Source organism: Daldinia childiae, assembly GCF_008694065.1.
Source record: "Daldinia childiae strain JS-1345 chromosome Unknown Scaffold9, whole genome shotgun sequence".
NCBI lineage: Eukaryota > Fungi > Ascomycota > Sordariomycetes > Xylariales > Hypoxylaceae > Daldinia > Daldinia childiae.
In genome coordinates, this window is record NW_022984650.1 from 482,825 (window position 1) to 499,068 (window position 16,244).

Genomic DNA, 16,244 nt, shown 5'->3' on the forward strand with positions numbered 1-16,244 from the left:
TATATGTTCGGCACGATCCTAGAAGTTACTGACCCGACGAATCCAAACTGCAAATGGAAATCGAAGCATAAGCGCAGGGGAAAGTTGCCTAAGAAGGTCACTTTCATCAAGCTTAATCCCGGTCGGCAAATGATTGGAAGCTTTTATCCCCTGACTGCGGATGACTGGTAAAGTCGTTCATTATTCTCATTTCGATATCGAGCTATTCTTTGCTAATTGTGTTAATAGGACGAAAATGGCTTATAAGTAATTGGAGTAAGTACCTAAAGAAGAGGGATTGTGGTGTGTATATGGTGGTATTTGGATTGTTATTAAAGTAGGGGTATTGTATGAGGTAGATGGCCACCAACATTAACATCACCAAATATAATACTTGCCTTCCCATACCCCCCGTTACGCCAATACCGACCCTATTATCAATGAGATTGGTGAGGATATGAAATAGTTTTATATTCAACATCTCCTTTCGAAGCCTAAAAGCTATCTCCTTCAATCTTTACACTAGGAACAGGTACTTATCGCGCCCGCTAGGTTCTTCGAAACTTGGCGCCCAGCGTACTGCCCTAGACCCTCCCCTAGACCCGTATCGTCAACATCTAGTGACATACCAGCACTTTATTTCCCTTCTTCAACCCGCTTTTCCTTAATAAATAGGTAGCGAATGTAAAACTATCACTTTTTGTCGTTAATGCTTGAAAAATGTTGGCTTCTACCGTTTTCATTCTTCTTTCTCTAAGCCCAACTTGTCTCGGTTGGGAATGGGAGAGTAGCGGAAAATTGGATCAAAAGCAAAGAGACGCATGTCGCGGTGAAGACTCGACTATTAAATACACGACGATTTCCGGCTTCTTTCAACAAGATGACCCGGCTACTGACTCTAAGAGTTTCGATTATGTATGGTTCAGATGGATTAAGCTATAAGTAATGGTCACAACTGACAATAAGTAGGCTGAGACTAATTATGGTCTTATCAATCGGTCGTATCTGACTGACGATGTATTCGACCCCAAGGGAATGAAAACACAGTGGGAACGGTTTGCTTATTACGTCAATACTTTGAATCGAGATTGTGATGGAAACACGCAATACAAGGTTTTGTTTATGGCTCGCCATGGCGAGGGCTACCACAACGCGGCAGAGAGCTATTATGGCACACCCGCTTGGAACGTAAGTTGACTATAAAATACTTATCATATATACTCTAATAATGAAATAGTGTTATTGGGGTCCACTGGAAGGAAATGGAAGTACCGTATGGAGGGATGCTCAATTGACCGAGGCGGGTATAGCTCAATGTACCAAGGCGAATAACTTCTGGAAACACGCATTGGCTGTTGAGAAGATTCCGGCGCCTCAGTCCTACTACAGCAGTCCCTTAATTCGTTCAGCCACTACGGCAAACCTTACCTTCAATGGACTGGAAGTTCCAGTAGATAGACCTTTCGCGCCCACGGTTAAAGAATATCTTCGCGAGGACATATCCATGCGCACTTGTGATGAAAGGTCGAATAAAACATACATCCAAGCTCGCCTTCCAGCATTTAGATTCGAGGATGGGTTCACCGAGGAGGACGATCTATGGAAGGGCTATGAAGGGGAAACATCTGAAGCGCAACTAAAGAGGACGAAGATAGTCTTGGATGATATCTTTAGCAATGACGATAGCACTTGGATCAGTATCACAAGCCACTCCGGCCAGATCCGTGCAAATCTTCAAGTATTGGGCCACATCGAATTCAGCTTGTCTACCGGTCAAGCAATTCCGGCGCTCGTCAAGGCTGTTACTCTTCGTAATGTTGAGCCTAGTACTACTACCATTGAGTCATGGATAGCCGAAGCTACGTGTAGCTTACCTCCGGTTACTAGTATCTCAGGCCAAGGCTGCGTCTGCTCAAGCGCCTCTGCTTTATCAGCCGCGTCCACGGCCACAGAAACAAGAATTGGATAATTAGTATAATATTAGAAAGATAAGCGCTATAATTTCGCTTATATCCTAACGCAATAAGCGTGTAACGGTCGTACCTATACTACGACCATTTCATCCGGATGCGACCCTCGGCCACACGGAAAACTTCAGCCCAATAATCCACCTGGGTACGTGGGCCCCCACGAGGTCTATTAAAGCTCCTGAAATTCTTGGGAGGAGGCTCACGTGCGTTATTAGCCAAGACATATTGCTGCATATAGAACACATCCAGTGCCAGGTTTTGTAAGCCCAGCCCTAACTATCGATTATTGGGAGCTTGGGCACATCTTCACACCGCGTCATTGCGAAGTCCGGAAGTGACCCTAGGATGACCAACGCTTATACATATAGAAGATGGAAAGAATCCGTGATGTTGATTGCTTCGTATTAGTTGGAGTCAAGACGGCTTGCCTTAGGACCTGCCGTCTTCGACAGATATCCACCATTTCCAGCGTTTGCACTAAGAAAATTACCAGGTAATTGCATGCATACAAACATACCACAGCTGCTTCTGATATCGGCCCTGATGGGGGGTTTCAAGCGAGCCACTCCAAATTACGCTGCGAACATACGATAGCCCGGGTCCTACCTTGATAGTCATGAAGACTTTTCTTGTAGCCACTGGTATTTGCAGTTTACGTTCAACGACGGAAATAACTATCTTCGCCTTGCCGATATCGTAAGGGGCATATCTTGATACATAGGTCAGGTCATCCAGAACGGCCTCTTTCAATTATTAGATCCATAGGCTGAAATGTTGCACGCCATAATGAGGTGCTCTTGTAGCTGCCGAGTCGTCTCACGAACTCTGCGGGCGCCTCGGCTCGTTGTTGGCTGTTGAGAACATTTTCACACACCCTCACCGGCATGCAGTATAGCGGGAATGTCCCACTTCTGCAAGAACGAGCACAGTATTCTGATGAGTAAGTATTAGCAACAATTCGGGTAAGAAAAAAAATGTTCCGTAGCTCCTCTGTAAGTGATGATGTGATAAAGGGTTGCTCTAGCCGCCATGAATCTTGGTAGATAAATACGCGAGGCAATCATAACCCCCCTTTTTGGTACCTCCCAAGTAGGTATATCATTCTAGAGACATATTTCTGCCGCCCACTGGCAAAGATGCGGATCCTAGTTGTCCAGACGCTCTTCGTGCTCTTCACGAGCCTAGTCTACGCCAACTTTGCCTTTGAAGCTGAACAGCTTACAGAGGATGATATTGGCGATTTCTCGGCCATAGCTTTTAGCAATATATCTGCTGCGGCATCTCCGAACGGCGATGATAGATCGGACTGTAGAGAATACCCGGGAACACCTAACTGGCCTCTCGATGAAGAATGGTCACGGCTGAACCGCTCGCTAGGAGGGGCCTTGATCAAGGGGGTCCCGCCAGCGGCGGTATGTTATGACGGGCCTTACAAGGACGACGCTGCGTGTACTTACCTCATGTGGAATGCGACTTTTACTCGCTTTTACATAAACGATCCCGTCACGGTATTTTCGGAATGGCCCGAGGGAGATACCTGCCACACAATGTTTGGGCAGCAAGCTGGTGGGAACTGTACACAGGGTGCTTTCCCTGTCTATGTCGTTAACGCCACGACGGTGAGGCAGATCCAGATCGCTGTTAATTTTGCTAGAAACAGGAACCTGCGACTAGTCATCAAGTGAGTGCGTCCTGCTGCCGACATACCAGCGCGAACGTTACTGCAATATGAGAGTACGACTGGACTAATATCATGGCCCTCTTTGATAGGAACACCGGGCACGATTTTGTCGGTCGATCGTCCGGCTTCGGGAGTCTCAGTATCTGGACACACTGGCTGAAAGACTTCGAATTCCTGCCCCGTTATCGAATCGGAGCGTACAATGGTAGGGCAGCTAGAGTCGGTGCCGGCATTGAGAGCTGGGAGATGTTCGAATACATGAGCCGCTATAACATGACGGCACTAGTTGCGGGAGGCTATACCGTTGGAGCATATGGGGGTTGGATAGCAGGTGGTGGACATTCTGCCTTAGCTTCTAAGTATGGCCTTGGTGCTGATCAAGCTCTGTCCATCCAAGTCGTGACGGCCGACGGCAGATTCGTCACTGCTGATCCGCATCAGAATACAGACTTGTTTTACGCGCTTCGAGGTGGTGGGGGGAGTAAGCAATACCCTATACATTTATTCGCTTTTTGTTATAGTCTGAGTCGAGGTATGATATTTGCTAACCATAGAGGCACAGGCACTTATGGCGTTGTGACATCTTTCATAATCAAGGTTCACCCACCGACAACAGTGCTAGCATCCTCCATAGCCTTCTTTGCAGGCGGCTTTAATATCTCTGGACCGAGTGATACTAAAAATTTCTGGAAGGGTTTCGATCTATACCATGAGTTTGGTAAGAAGATAGTCGACAATGGCGGTACAGCATGGTACGTATGAGAGCTGTCGTTTGACAGGCCTGTATTTATGGATTAATACTAACGAACTCATAGTATGTCACAACATCCGTCTTTTGGTCTTTGCGCCTATCCATGGTTGAGAAATATACCGGATGAAGCAAATCTTTATGTTTTTATTCAGGAAACTAACATGTAGGGTATTAGACAGTTACGTGTCTCGCCTTTTCGGTAACAGCAGCTTCAGCTTCACAGCGGACATCGAACTCCCCAATGTGTCAGAAGAATATCTATTCGAATTTGTGCAACCACTAGTAAACGACTTAAACGCGATCGGGCTAAATGTAACTAACCAGGTGCCACATCCAGCTACAAACTGGGCGTCTCTCACAGGGGGTACAGGCGATATCCCAGGTAGTTCACGCTTCGGCAGCCGTCTGTGGCCGCGCGCCAACTTCGAGGACCCGGACTTGTTCAAGGCGACACAGCTCGCGATCCGGGAGTCGATCGAAGCGGGCTACACGTTCCACGGGATCCACATGAAGCCGACCGAAGAGGTGGCAGGATACCCAGGCAACAACGCAGTCAACCCGGCGTTCCGCAAGGCCATCATACACGCCGACCTGTACGACTACTCGATGCTACGGGGCTTGTCGCCAGCCGATTTTAAGGCGACACACGCGCAGCTAGCTAGCGCCATGGACAAGTGGCGCGCGGTGTCGCCGGGAGCAGGCGCATATTTCAACGAGTGCGACGTCCAGGAGCCGAACTGGCAACAGGCCTTCTTTGGAAGTAATTACGGGAGACTGCTGCGGATTAAGCGCCGATATGACCCCTGGGGAGTATTCTATGCCCCTACGACGGTTGGTAGTGAGGACTGGGTGGTGCTTACGGAGGATGAGATGCCTACGCAAAATGGACCGTTGTGTAGAGCGAATTCGGCGGAGGTCAGGAGGGGATTTAGGAAAGTGAGGTAGATGAAGGGAGCCTTAGAGGGTGACTCAGGAGAGGATGATTACATAGGTATGCTGGACTATATGAGATCAATATATAGGTATTGATAGTAAGACAAACCTGTAAATATTAATTGATGCTTATATTCATTATCCCTTTGTATTTAGATGTTACCTTGGAGCATTCTAGACTTTGAATGTTTGCAAAGTGCCTAGTTTAGGTACTCATGATAGCCTGGTTTTTTAGATGGAAGGCAATAATTGATACGCCACTATATACGGGAAGATGCTTATACATAAGAGTGAATTAAAAAATTTTAAGCGGCACATGGCGTTGAATCTTATAGATATAACTAAAAATTCAAACATGGCTATCCGATTTTCTTATGCACACTGTATATTGTGGCTCGGGTGGCTTCCCGCAATAATAGTGTATTAGGTAAGGTTCTTTAGCTCTTACAAGGGCTCTAACGTTGTCCCGCTTTCCGTTGATTGGTCATATAATAAATATAGTGGATCACATTGGCCCCACTAAGTACGAAATAGAAAGTACAATTGTAGCCCCATGAAGGGAAAGACCAGAGGAGGGCCCAAGCTGGTGGTTGCGCCAAAGGCAAGAAGGAGGGCTGAATCGTTGCTTTTACCAACTTTAGTGATTCTTACCTTTCAATCGTTTATCCACCCAAAAAACCAACAACCATACACTTTGCCCGCAACGATACGTACCTTTACCACTCTTAAAAATTATTCGGAGCGCGTCAAGGTGGTTTTTTTTTCTATTTCTCCAGACAAAGACTTATGATACCTTGCTATACATCATCTTACTTATTTGACACGCTGATAACTTAAGTTACTGGAGCTTTCAGCCTTTTCAACCAAGTTTGTTAACTAAATCTGTTAACCTCGTCTTTCAGCCCACCCAAACCAATCGACAACGGCCCCGGTCTGCCTGGCACAGTCCAACCCCGTCCAACCCCGACCTAGGCTCATGACATCCATGCCCCGAGCATCGGTAAACTTACGCTTACCCTCGTCCGCCGGATACTATCCGCGAAGACCACATCTGTCGCTCTCGACGGACACCATTGCGTGATTCTTGATTCGTGAATTCTAGTTGATCTGTGTGGTTCTGTGAGGGGCTCTAGGGGAATCGCATATTACCTTTCTCTTCTTCCCTCCTACTCCCCCTTCCCACCGCGAGAGACCACCACCCTCATGGTCCCCCCACCGCCGTCTCACTCTCGATCCGGAACTTTCTCACCTGCTCCTGCTCAGAACTTGCAGACAGGACTTTCACACTCTCCCCATCCGTCACAGGCCGGTCCTCTGAGTGCTGGCGCGAGTCCCAGTACCAGCAGCCCGACCGCGGGGACAAGCTCTCTCACCAAAATTGTCGTCGCCCAGGTCTACCTTCTTCTTAGTACTATTAAGGAGGACAAGGACCGCGCCAAGTGGGAGTTACAAGTGGATCAACTGAAAAAGGTAGGTCGCTGTTCTCTTTCCTATTAGTCTATATATATACATATACCTAAGCTATCAACCCAACCTCCTCAGAACTTATGCTGATGATGGCTCGCCTTTTTCTAGCTCCTCGATGATCACGGTATGGAGGTTTTTTCTAAGTACTTCACCCGGCTGGTAGCCGGAAACGCCCCCCAGATCTTTCCTGGTATCAGCCGGCCCGTTGCAAATCCCGGCAACTATTCGCTCCTAGTAAACGAAATGTCCAAGATATCGCACGACCTCGACCAAGCCTCTAGAATAGCTGAATCCATCGAATCAGCTAACGAGGATATATTCCGTGATTTTGATCTGTCTACATTCATGGAGCACTTCAAGCTTGATGCCTTAGAGAAGACTATCCTTGCTTTAGCGTTCAAGTTCGGCGCCCGGCAGGATCTGAAGACTAAGGGTATGTCATTACCGGCGCACTCGCCAGAGACTAGTGCCAGTAAGCTAACCGTGTTTAATGCTAAAGCCGATGCGATCCTCTCCACAAATTTCCCTACGTTTGTCAATATAATCTCAAGAACAGATTACGGCGATCATTCCGACCTTACTCCTTCCTTTATCGCTACTATCGTCGACCGATATATCCAAGGCCATCCGCCCAACTTCAACTCAGCTGCTAAACACGAGCTAAGTGCTAAGGTTCAGGCTCGTTGGTTACAGCAGCAGCAGGACCAAGCACCTCCCATGGAGGTCTTGGCCGCTTTGGATCTCACTAGAGTGCTAGGTGATAAACCCCCTAATGCGCTCGCCATTTATATTCAGAGGACCGGTACCGACTTCACCCGCGACGAGGAAACCTGCTTCTCTTACCTCCAAAATCGACCGAATAATATACAGCTAAGCGAAGAGCAGGTTTCGACGGCATTAACGTACACGACCGTCAGCCTTACCTATCGCCATAATCCTTCTGTACTTGTCGCTGCCCTTCGTCGTATACTCCCGCAAACTTTTCGTTGGCACGACGTAGTTGCATACTTTGATCAGCGAGACGTGCGCGTATCATCAGCACAGTTCTTACGATTATACGAGGCCCTTTTACCTGTCGCGCAATCCCAGGATGATCAATCTCCACCGTTCAGTATTCAGAGTTTGTGGGGAGGGTCTCACTGGGAAAATCCGGAAACTCAGCTATCCTTCATATGTGCATTTGCATCCTTGAGCCCGAATGAGCTTGATGCGAGTACGATTCCTGGCCTCCAGCCAACGTTTACGCTTGACGAGTACGCACAATCTCCTCCTGAAGTTCGCGAGCGAGCCGCAGTTGCTGTGAAGCATCCCCTAGTCTCAGCTTTGGCCCTGTCTGCAATCTTCCAGGTGGCACTGCACTCTCTACACGCGTCGCAGAGCACGGAAGCAAAACGGTTGTTCCAAGAGGTAGTTGTTCCGAACCTTGATATTTTCATAGTCTCTGCTTTCGGAGTTCCGAAACCGTGGCCACCGATGGCAGTAGAAACTCTGGCCTCTTTGTTTGATAACTTCCTGCATCGAAGGTCCGAGTATCATGACTTCGTCTTAGACAGCCTCTGGAGGAAAGACAGGGATTGGGTCACGCAAAGACTTGTTGATGCGCACGCCATGAAGCCATTGGACCTGACGCTCATATTTGAGCATGTCATCAAGCATAAATGGCTAGACGAGCTCGTCTACTTACCCAATGGATTCGGTTACGATCTTGCCGCCCTTGCGCATGCCGAAGGTCATCTCGATCTCGCTCAGTGGGCCCATAACAATGCTGAGCGAAGTCCCGCCATCTCCCAGTCTCTACTGCAATTTCTAATGATCAAGGCAAATCTCGAATTGCAGTCGCAGAGGGGTGGAGATGGACAGCCGGTGGCAAAGACAAGTACATCTCTTCACGTCAAAACCGTACTCGCCATGCTCCAAATTCTTGAAGACTTTTTACCTCGGAACCCATTGCCAGAGTTGATTATTGTTCAGCGCGCATGCATTACTTCCTATCCCAGACTCATCAACTACGGTGAGGGCTACGATGATATTATTGATGCCAATGGGAAGGACGGTAACGGACTCCCGGCAGCTGCAGTGGCTAAGATGGAAGAGCATTATAAGAAAATGTATGGAGAGGAGTCGGAGGTCAAATATGTCGTCCAAAAGCTCGAGGAGTACAAGCACTCGCAGTTTCCGTTAGATCAGGATATCTTCGCGTGCATGATCCACGGCCTTTTCGACGAATACTCCCACTTCATAGATTACCCTCTTGAAGCACTGGCTACTACTGCAGTTCTCTTTGGCGGTATAATATCCCACAAGTTGATCTCCGAGTTGCCGCTGAAGATTGGATTGGGTATGATTCTCGAGGCCGTCAGAGATCACGGTATCGATAGTTCAATGTACAAGTTCGGCCTTCAAGCTCTCATACAGATTTTCCCTCGTTTCAGGGAGTGGCCAGGGCTCTGTAAGCAGCTATTACAGATTTCCGGCTTGCGTGGCACTGAAGCTTATCGGAAGGCTGAAGAAGTCGTGCTGGAAGATGAAGAGGACCGGGGGCGTACCCAAAACGGCACGAGCACTCCCAGTCACGTAGGGAATGAACCTCTAATGACTAACGGTGCTACCGACGGCCCAGAACCCCATGCAGCTCCCTTCGCAGCGATCAACGTCGACCCGCCTCCTCAAGGGACTGGCTTTGAAGATCCCGTTGTCGATGTACAAGACAGGATTCAATTCGGACTCAATAACTTAACTACATCCTCGCTCCAAACGACTTTCAGAGAAATCCATGAGGTTTTGGAAGATCAGCATCAGCAATGGTTTGCCAGTCATCTTGTTGAAGAGCGGGCAAAAATGCAGCCAAATTATCACTTAGTATACCTTGACTTAGTGAAGCTCTTTCAGGATTCGGGTCTGTGGTCTGAAGTGTTGAGGCAAACCTATATTAGCGTCGCTCGCATGCTGAACTCAGAGAGCACAATGCAGAACTCAACGGATCGAACCCATTTGAAGTATTTGGGGGCTTGGTTAGGGCTCCTAACTATAGCAAGGGATCAACCGATTAAACATAGGAACATTGCATTTAAGCAGTTGCTTATTGAGGCACACGACACCAAGAGACTAGTTGTCGTGGTACCATTTGTCTGCAAGGTCCTAATTCAGGCTGCAAAGTCAACCATCTTTCGACCGCCAAACCCGTGGTTGATGGACATTATTCACCTCCTTATCGAACTTTACCATCACGCCGAACTAAAGCTAAACCAAAAGTTCGAGATTGAGGTGCTCTGTAAAGACCTAAACCTAGATCATAAGAGCATTGAACCATCTACCGAGCTTCAAGACCGTGTCCCTGTCGAAGAGGTCGCTGATATCGGTGCGCAAGACCCGCTAGAGCATTTCGAGAACATGTCTTTGAATGGTATGGCTAGCTCCGTCCCAACTGGCCTTACGCCGCATCCCATTCCGGTCACCATCCCAGACATCAGTAGCCTCTTATCAATTCCACCAACAAATGAGATGGTTATTAACAGCGTCCGTCTTCATGAAATTGTTCGCAATGCGGTAACGAAGGCGCTGCAGGATATAATTCAACCTGTTGTCGATCGATCCGTTACTATCGCCGCGATTAGTACACAGCAAATGATTCATAAAGACTTCGCGACTGAGCCTGATGAGAACAAGCTCCGAACGTCCGCTATCAATATGGTCAAAGCCACCGCCGGAAGTCTTGCCCAGGTTACGTCGAAAGAACCTCTCAGAGCCAATATCACCAATTATTTGCGAAACGCAGCAGGCGAACTACCTCACTCGCTTCCCGAGGGTACGATTATCATGTGTGTTAACTCTAACCTCGAGCTTGCATGTAGCGTAATTGAAAAGCAAGCCGAGGAGCGAGCGGTTCCAGAGATCGAAGAGATGATAGAGGGGGAAATAGAGGCAAGGCGTCGACACCGCCTACAACGGCCTAGTGAGCCATACGTCGATCCTGGTCTTAGTAGATGGGCGATGACGATTCCTCATCCCTACAAACTCTCTCCTAGTATGGCTGGTTTGAACGCGGAGCAAATGGCCATATACGAGGATTTTGCTAGGCAGCCACGAGGTGCCACCACCCAAGCTGGACCAACTCACGGCGCGTCGGCCTCGGATGCAACTAGGAATATCGCAAACGAGGTCCTCCAAGATCAGTATAGCTCCGTACCCAACCTCGCTACTCCGGCTGAGACTCCCTCTCTTCCTCATCTGAATACGCAACTACCTTATTCTCATGTACATGGTGGAATGACTAATGGTCGCCCTTCGGCCCATCCTTTAGATGGAAGAGGATTAATGGAAAAGGTAGAGAGGCTCTTATCTGAACTTAAACGCACTACCACCTCGACAGACGAAGAGCACTTCAGCGACCTCCCTAGGTCCCATCCGGTCTTGGAAGTCGTTGATGTCTTTACTCAACTCATTATCAACACGTCCCAAAACTCGGACGAGTTCGCGTTCTACGCTGCCGAAAAGATTTGTCAGCTACTCTTCAGCGGAGTAGAAAATACTCTCTTCTTAGAAAGTCTCGTCCACATCCTCGAGCAGTTGTTGAAGATCGCTGCAAGCTCAGGTACCGCGCTACACGACCGGGTGCAGATCAGCTTCTACCAGCAGTCGCCTCAGAATATTCTCAATATTTCTTTGATCACAGCACTACTCCCGACGGACTTTCTCGACCTGCACAGCATTGACAGCATGTTGTCCAAGATGCTATTACAAAGGGAGGAAGGCTACCTGGAGTTCTTTGATAAACTCCTAGATCTGACTCTGTTTAATGAACGGCCCATGGCACTCTTTGCAGACTTCGTACACAGTTTAGAAGCCGCATGGGAATGGATCAGCGCCAGTTCTGACCTTGAAATTAGCCAGCGGCTAAAGTCGAAATTCCTTAATTCTGGCCTTATCAAACCGCAAAGTAGAGACGACGCAGAGCGACTAGAACAGTTCGAGTATATCTTCGACGAATGGGTCCGTCTCCATAACAATCAAAACGCACCAGACAAGGCACGAGTTGCGTTCGTGAAGCAGATTCGTAATCAGAACATTATTGCCAACAAAGATGATTTCGCAATCTTCGCTCGAAGGGCCACTGATATGACGGTCAGTTACTATGAACAGACATTTCAGGCGGGAGGAACTACTGCCGAAGCCTTCACTGCTGTGGATGCTCTCGTAAAGATGATCGCAGTCTTTGCCAGGGAGAACGGTGCCGATCAAGAGGATCCAAAGACTGGGATTATTCCTGTCCTGGAGACCGTCACGTCGCTCTTCGCAGTCGTTCTGAATCACCACCACGTTACGAGAGGTGAACATTTCAATCAGAGAGTCTTCTTCCGCCTGTTCTCTATGCTCCTACATAGCGCCGATTCGATTTTTGCAGACACTCCGAGTCCCGAGTCTTGCCGACAAGAGTTCCTAGTGCGACTCTCTTGGACGTTATTACAGCTCAATCCCGAACGTTTCCCCGGGTTTGCCTTTGCATGGCTCAGCCTCGTAGGACATCGGCGCTTCATGCCTGACATCCTTCTCCTCGAATCTAAGTTTGGTTGGGCTTCCTATACCAAACTCCTGAAATGTCTTCTGAGACACGTCTCAGCTCATATGAAAGCCATCGACGTAACTGATGTCGTGAAGGAATACTACCGTGCAGTTGTCAAACTCCTAGTAGTATTGGCTCACGACTTCGCAGACTACATATCGGCCAATGTCACTCAGCTGTGCTCAAGCATCTCTCCTCATTGTACCCAATTGAGGAACATCGTTCTTAACTGTAGCCCACGATCCGAAGCCGGAGAGCTAATCTCCCAAGACTCCCAAGCAGACGCTTCTTCTAGTCTATCGTACTTGAGAGATGTTGGCATGTTGGAAATCCTAGAGCAACTTGTCCAGGCCCCACCCTCTGAGGATGCAATTGCCCATCTTACGCATGCCATTAACAAGAGCAATGCGAGCGATACAACATACGGCAATGTCCCTCTCGGTGTTAACTGCAAAGTCATTGATGCTATTGTTAATTACTTTGGGCACCATGCCACTATGTCAGCCCGTCAAGAGAGGCCAGTCTATACCCCCAGCGCTCCGGATGCTGCGACGCTTTCATTGTTGGTGCATGAGCTGCAACCCCAGGCTCGATATTTCCTCATCGGCAGCATGGTTGACCGTCTACGCCATTACAGTCCTGTCACCGAGTTCTTCAGCTATGTCATCTTTGACATTTTCGGCCAAGATCTCAATGACCCTGAGGAGGCTGATATCCGCCAGCAAATCGTTCGCGTACTACTAGAAAGAATTGCCAGTTTCTGGCCCCAGCCATTCGGCCTTACTATGGTGATTATGGAGCTGGTGACGAAAGAAAAGTATCATTTCTTCGACCAGCCTTTTATCAAGGCAGATCGCGATGTGAGTATTCCCTTTTCGGTTCCCTCTGTTATGTTGGGCTTGGAGCTAATTGTAAAAAAAAAAAAACAGATCGCAGATCAGTTTATGGCGTTTGCGAGACAGCATAATCAGTAAATATTAAACTAGCCACTCATTATAACGAGTAAAAGGCGTCAATCGGAGGTTTATCTCCCGATATGATACTAAATAGATGATAACTAATCACGACGGCTCTTGAGCAACCAAGACCTCACGTATAAGGACAGCATAAACCTTTGAGAGGCAGATGAAGGTGAAAGGGGATTTCTGAGAAAGCGATACCATAGTGGCGCAAAACAAAAACGCGGTAGAGATGGATGTTTGATGAGTGGCATTTCATGGCGTCTGCGGTGAATTAACGAAACTTTGTATGATTCAGAACTAAGGTCGAGGAGGCACACATTACGGACCACAGCGTAACGGTTCTGTTTTCTTGGTGGGTGCCGACGCGGCATGTGTATTAATATATAGAGGTAGGCACGGCAAAATACGGGTCTATCCTAACGTGACGCTGTGCTATTACGATTTGCTTCATGATGAGTTGCAATTGTATTCGTATTTTGCTTATGAAAATGGAGATGACGATTACCTATCTACATTTATTCATCAACGTTTATTCTGACGTCGTAATTGTCTACTAAATATGAGTAAAAAACAGATATATCTGATATGTATAACATTCACTTAAGATTTTCCGTATAAGTTGGGTAATTTATCATTCTCGTCACTTTCTTTACCATTACATCTTGGCGGTTAGGCGTGGATGACGTCGGTCGTTATTATTTTAATCCCTTACCATTTCCACCCCTTCCAAACCGCTACATAGCAGACATTATTATAATTTAATAGTAAATATCATACTCTCGTGACCTATTATTAGCATAACTTTCAGATAGACATACCTTCCCTTCCTCCCCGGCAACATGCCCTCCCTACCGTACCACGAGCCTTCCATCATCCAGCTGCTCGCCCTATCCTCCTTCCTCCTCGCGCTCAACGCCGTCAACGCCGTCCTCGACCGCGTACTGTACTGCGGGCTCGTGGGCCAGGTCCTAATCGGCGTGGCGTGGGGCGCGCCGGGCGGTAACTGGCTGGCGTCCGAGCTGCAAGTCGCCATCGTACAGCTCGGGTATCTAGGCTTGGTCCTGCTCGTGTTCGAGGGCGGCGCGGCGACGCGCGTCGACGCGGTGCAGCGGAATTTGGGGCTTAGCGCGGGGGTTGCGGCGACCGGGGTTGCGGCGCCGATGGCCCTGGGGTTCGCGGTCCTGGGCGAGATGGGGTGGGGGAGTGCGAAGATGGGGTTTGCGGCGGGGGCGGCGCTGTGCTCGACTAGTTTGGGTACGACGTTTGCGGTTCTACAGGCGAGTGGGTTGGCGGATACTAGGGTCGGCACGGTGTTGGGGACTGCGGCGATGATGGATGATGTGCTGGGGTTGGTTATGGTGCAGATTGTGTCGAGGTTGGGCGGGGACGCGGAAGGGCCCGGAGGGGAAGGGGGGTTTGATGTTGGGAATACGGTGATTAGGCCGGTGTTGGTTTCGCTTGCGTTTGCGGCGGCGGTCCCGGTTGCTTGTCGGTTTGTGCTGAGGCCTTTTATTATTCCGGTGGTGAGGAGAGCTAGAATTGGGGATGAGAATGGTGATGGAGAGACGGATGGGACGAGGTGGTGTCGATGGGATTTCTTGGATTCGAAGCATACTGCTTTTGTGGCACAGACGGCTCTCCTGATCGGTCTTGTCGTGAGCGCTAGTTTTGCGGGCGCGTCTGTGCTTCTTGCTGCGTATCTTGCTGGTATCGTGGTTAGTTGGTGGGAAGATGCTCTGGGCAGTGATAGTGATGACAGCTTAGCTAATGAGCAAGATCCAAGTCGCCATGCAAGTTCTTCTCGAGAGCAGCAAAGAACCGGATCTCGGGAAGAGGGAGAGGGGCTTTCGCGGATGTCAGAAGAACCAACGGTGCGGGTAGTCGATAATAACAGTGATGCTTCGATTACATCCCAAGCACCAGCTTCCAGGGAAACACAGCAGCAAAAGCCAGGGCACACTGTTCTTAGTGTCTACGAAACTTACTATTCGCAAGCAGTCACTCGGATCCTAAAACCGTTCTTCTTCGCCTCTATCGGCTTTTCTATCCCTATCTCTGACATGTTCTCAGGAGAAGTAGTATGGCGCGGGGTTATATACGGGATACTCATGGCAATCGGCAAGATGGTGTGCGGCTTATGGCTGGTGCGATTTCCCCTCTCCGCTAGCCGGCTCGTAAGAGCCTTCGTCTTATTCGCCTCGTCCCGATATCGAGCCCTTTTCTCGAGGTTTCGCCGGCCGCGAAAGGCGAATAGCTCGCCTTCGGGAGTCCAGCTTGAGCCAGTTGCTGTCACCGCTCCCCGATCTGTTGAGAATGAATTATCAGAAGGCATCGTAAATCCGTCAGGAGAGATACCACAGCAGCAAGCATCCCCATCCGGAAGAGATGGTGGCTTACAAGGGACTGCTACGCCAGCAAAGCCACTCTCGCTTTACCCAGCCGCTATAGTATCATGTGCAATGGTAGCCAGGGGTGAGATCGGATTCCTAATATCAGCCGTAGCGGAGAGCAAGGGCGTTTTCCGGCGTCCTTCAGACAGCGCTAACGAGGGCGCTTCTGAGCTATTTCTCATTGTGACGTGGGCTATCGTCTTGTGCACTATTATAGGGCCGATCTGCGTCGGGATGCTCGTCAGGAGAGTAAAAAAGCTTGAGGCGCGGGCTGCGAGGGCTGGAGATAGGGGCACGAAGAATGTCCTTGGTGTTTGGGGCGTCCAGTGAGTATGGTTGTAGTGGCCATATTTGAAGAGATAATGGATCGAGAGGGATTTTATTCCTATGGGTCAAGAATACCTAACCTCTCAAGTGTGCCGCATTCTATAAAATTCAACACGACAGTTTAATAGGGCCCGGAAGCATACAGTAGTAACCTATAGCATCCTCAAGCCCATCTACCATCACACAAAGCCTCATCAATATTTTCTCTAAGGTTATTTTAGATG

The 16,244-nt window shown here is 48.7% G+C and overlaps 3 protein-coding genes across 4 annotated transcripts; all 3 read left to right on the forward strand.

Moving 5' to 3' along the window:
• Window positions 1–699: 699 nt before the first annotated feature.
• On the forward strand, window positions 700–1,948 carry GL218_07373 (Phosphomutase-like protein 3; the record flags this gene model as incomplete). Its single annotated transcript, XM_033584124.1, has 3 exons — window positions 700–894; window positions 949–1,167; window positions 1,217–1,948. 3 exons carry the CDS (start codon window positions 700–702, stop codon window positions 1,946–1,948), a joined length of 1,146 nt encoding a protein of 381 aa, XP_033432721.1.
• A 1,137-nt stretch (window positions 1,949–3,085) lies between these two features.
• Window positions 3,086–5,326, forward strand: GL218_07374 (putative fad binding domain-containing protein; the record flags this gene model as incomplete). 2 transcript variants are annotated; one of them, XM_033584126.1, is made up of 4 exons in its annotated part: window positions 3,086–3,630; window positions 3,720–4,111; window positions 4,193–4,382; window positions 4,549–5,326. In XM_033584126.1, 4 exons carry the CDS (start codon window positions 3,086–3,088, stop codon window positions 5,324–5,326), a joined length of 1,905 nt encoding a protein of 634 aa, XP_033432728.1. The 2 variants fall into 2 exon arrangements, with proteins under 2 accessions (XP_033432728.1, XP_033432729.1); XM_033584125.1 differs by having other exon boundaries at window positions 4,561–5,326.
• A 1,191-nt stretch (window positions 5,327–6,517) lies between these two features.
• GL218_07375 (General negative regulator of transcription subunit 1) lies at window positions 6,518–16,023 on the forward strand (the record flags this gene model as incomplete). The annotated part of the gene is made up of 4 exons (XM_033584127.1): window positions 6,518–6,784; window positions 6,890–7,214; window positions 7,281–13,201; window positions 14,116–16,023. 4 exons carry the CDS (start codon window positions 6,518–6,520, stop codon window positions 16,021–16,023), a joined length of 8,421 nt encoding a protein of 2,806 aa, XP_033432727.1.
• Window positions 16,024–16,244: the final 221 nt, after the last annotated feature.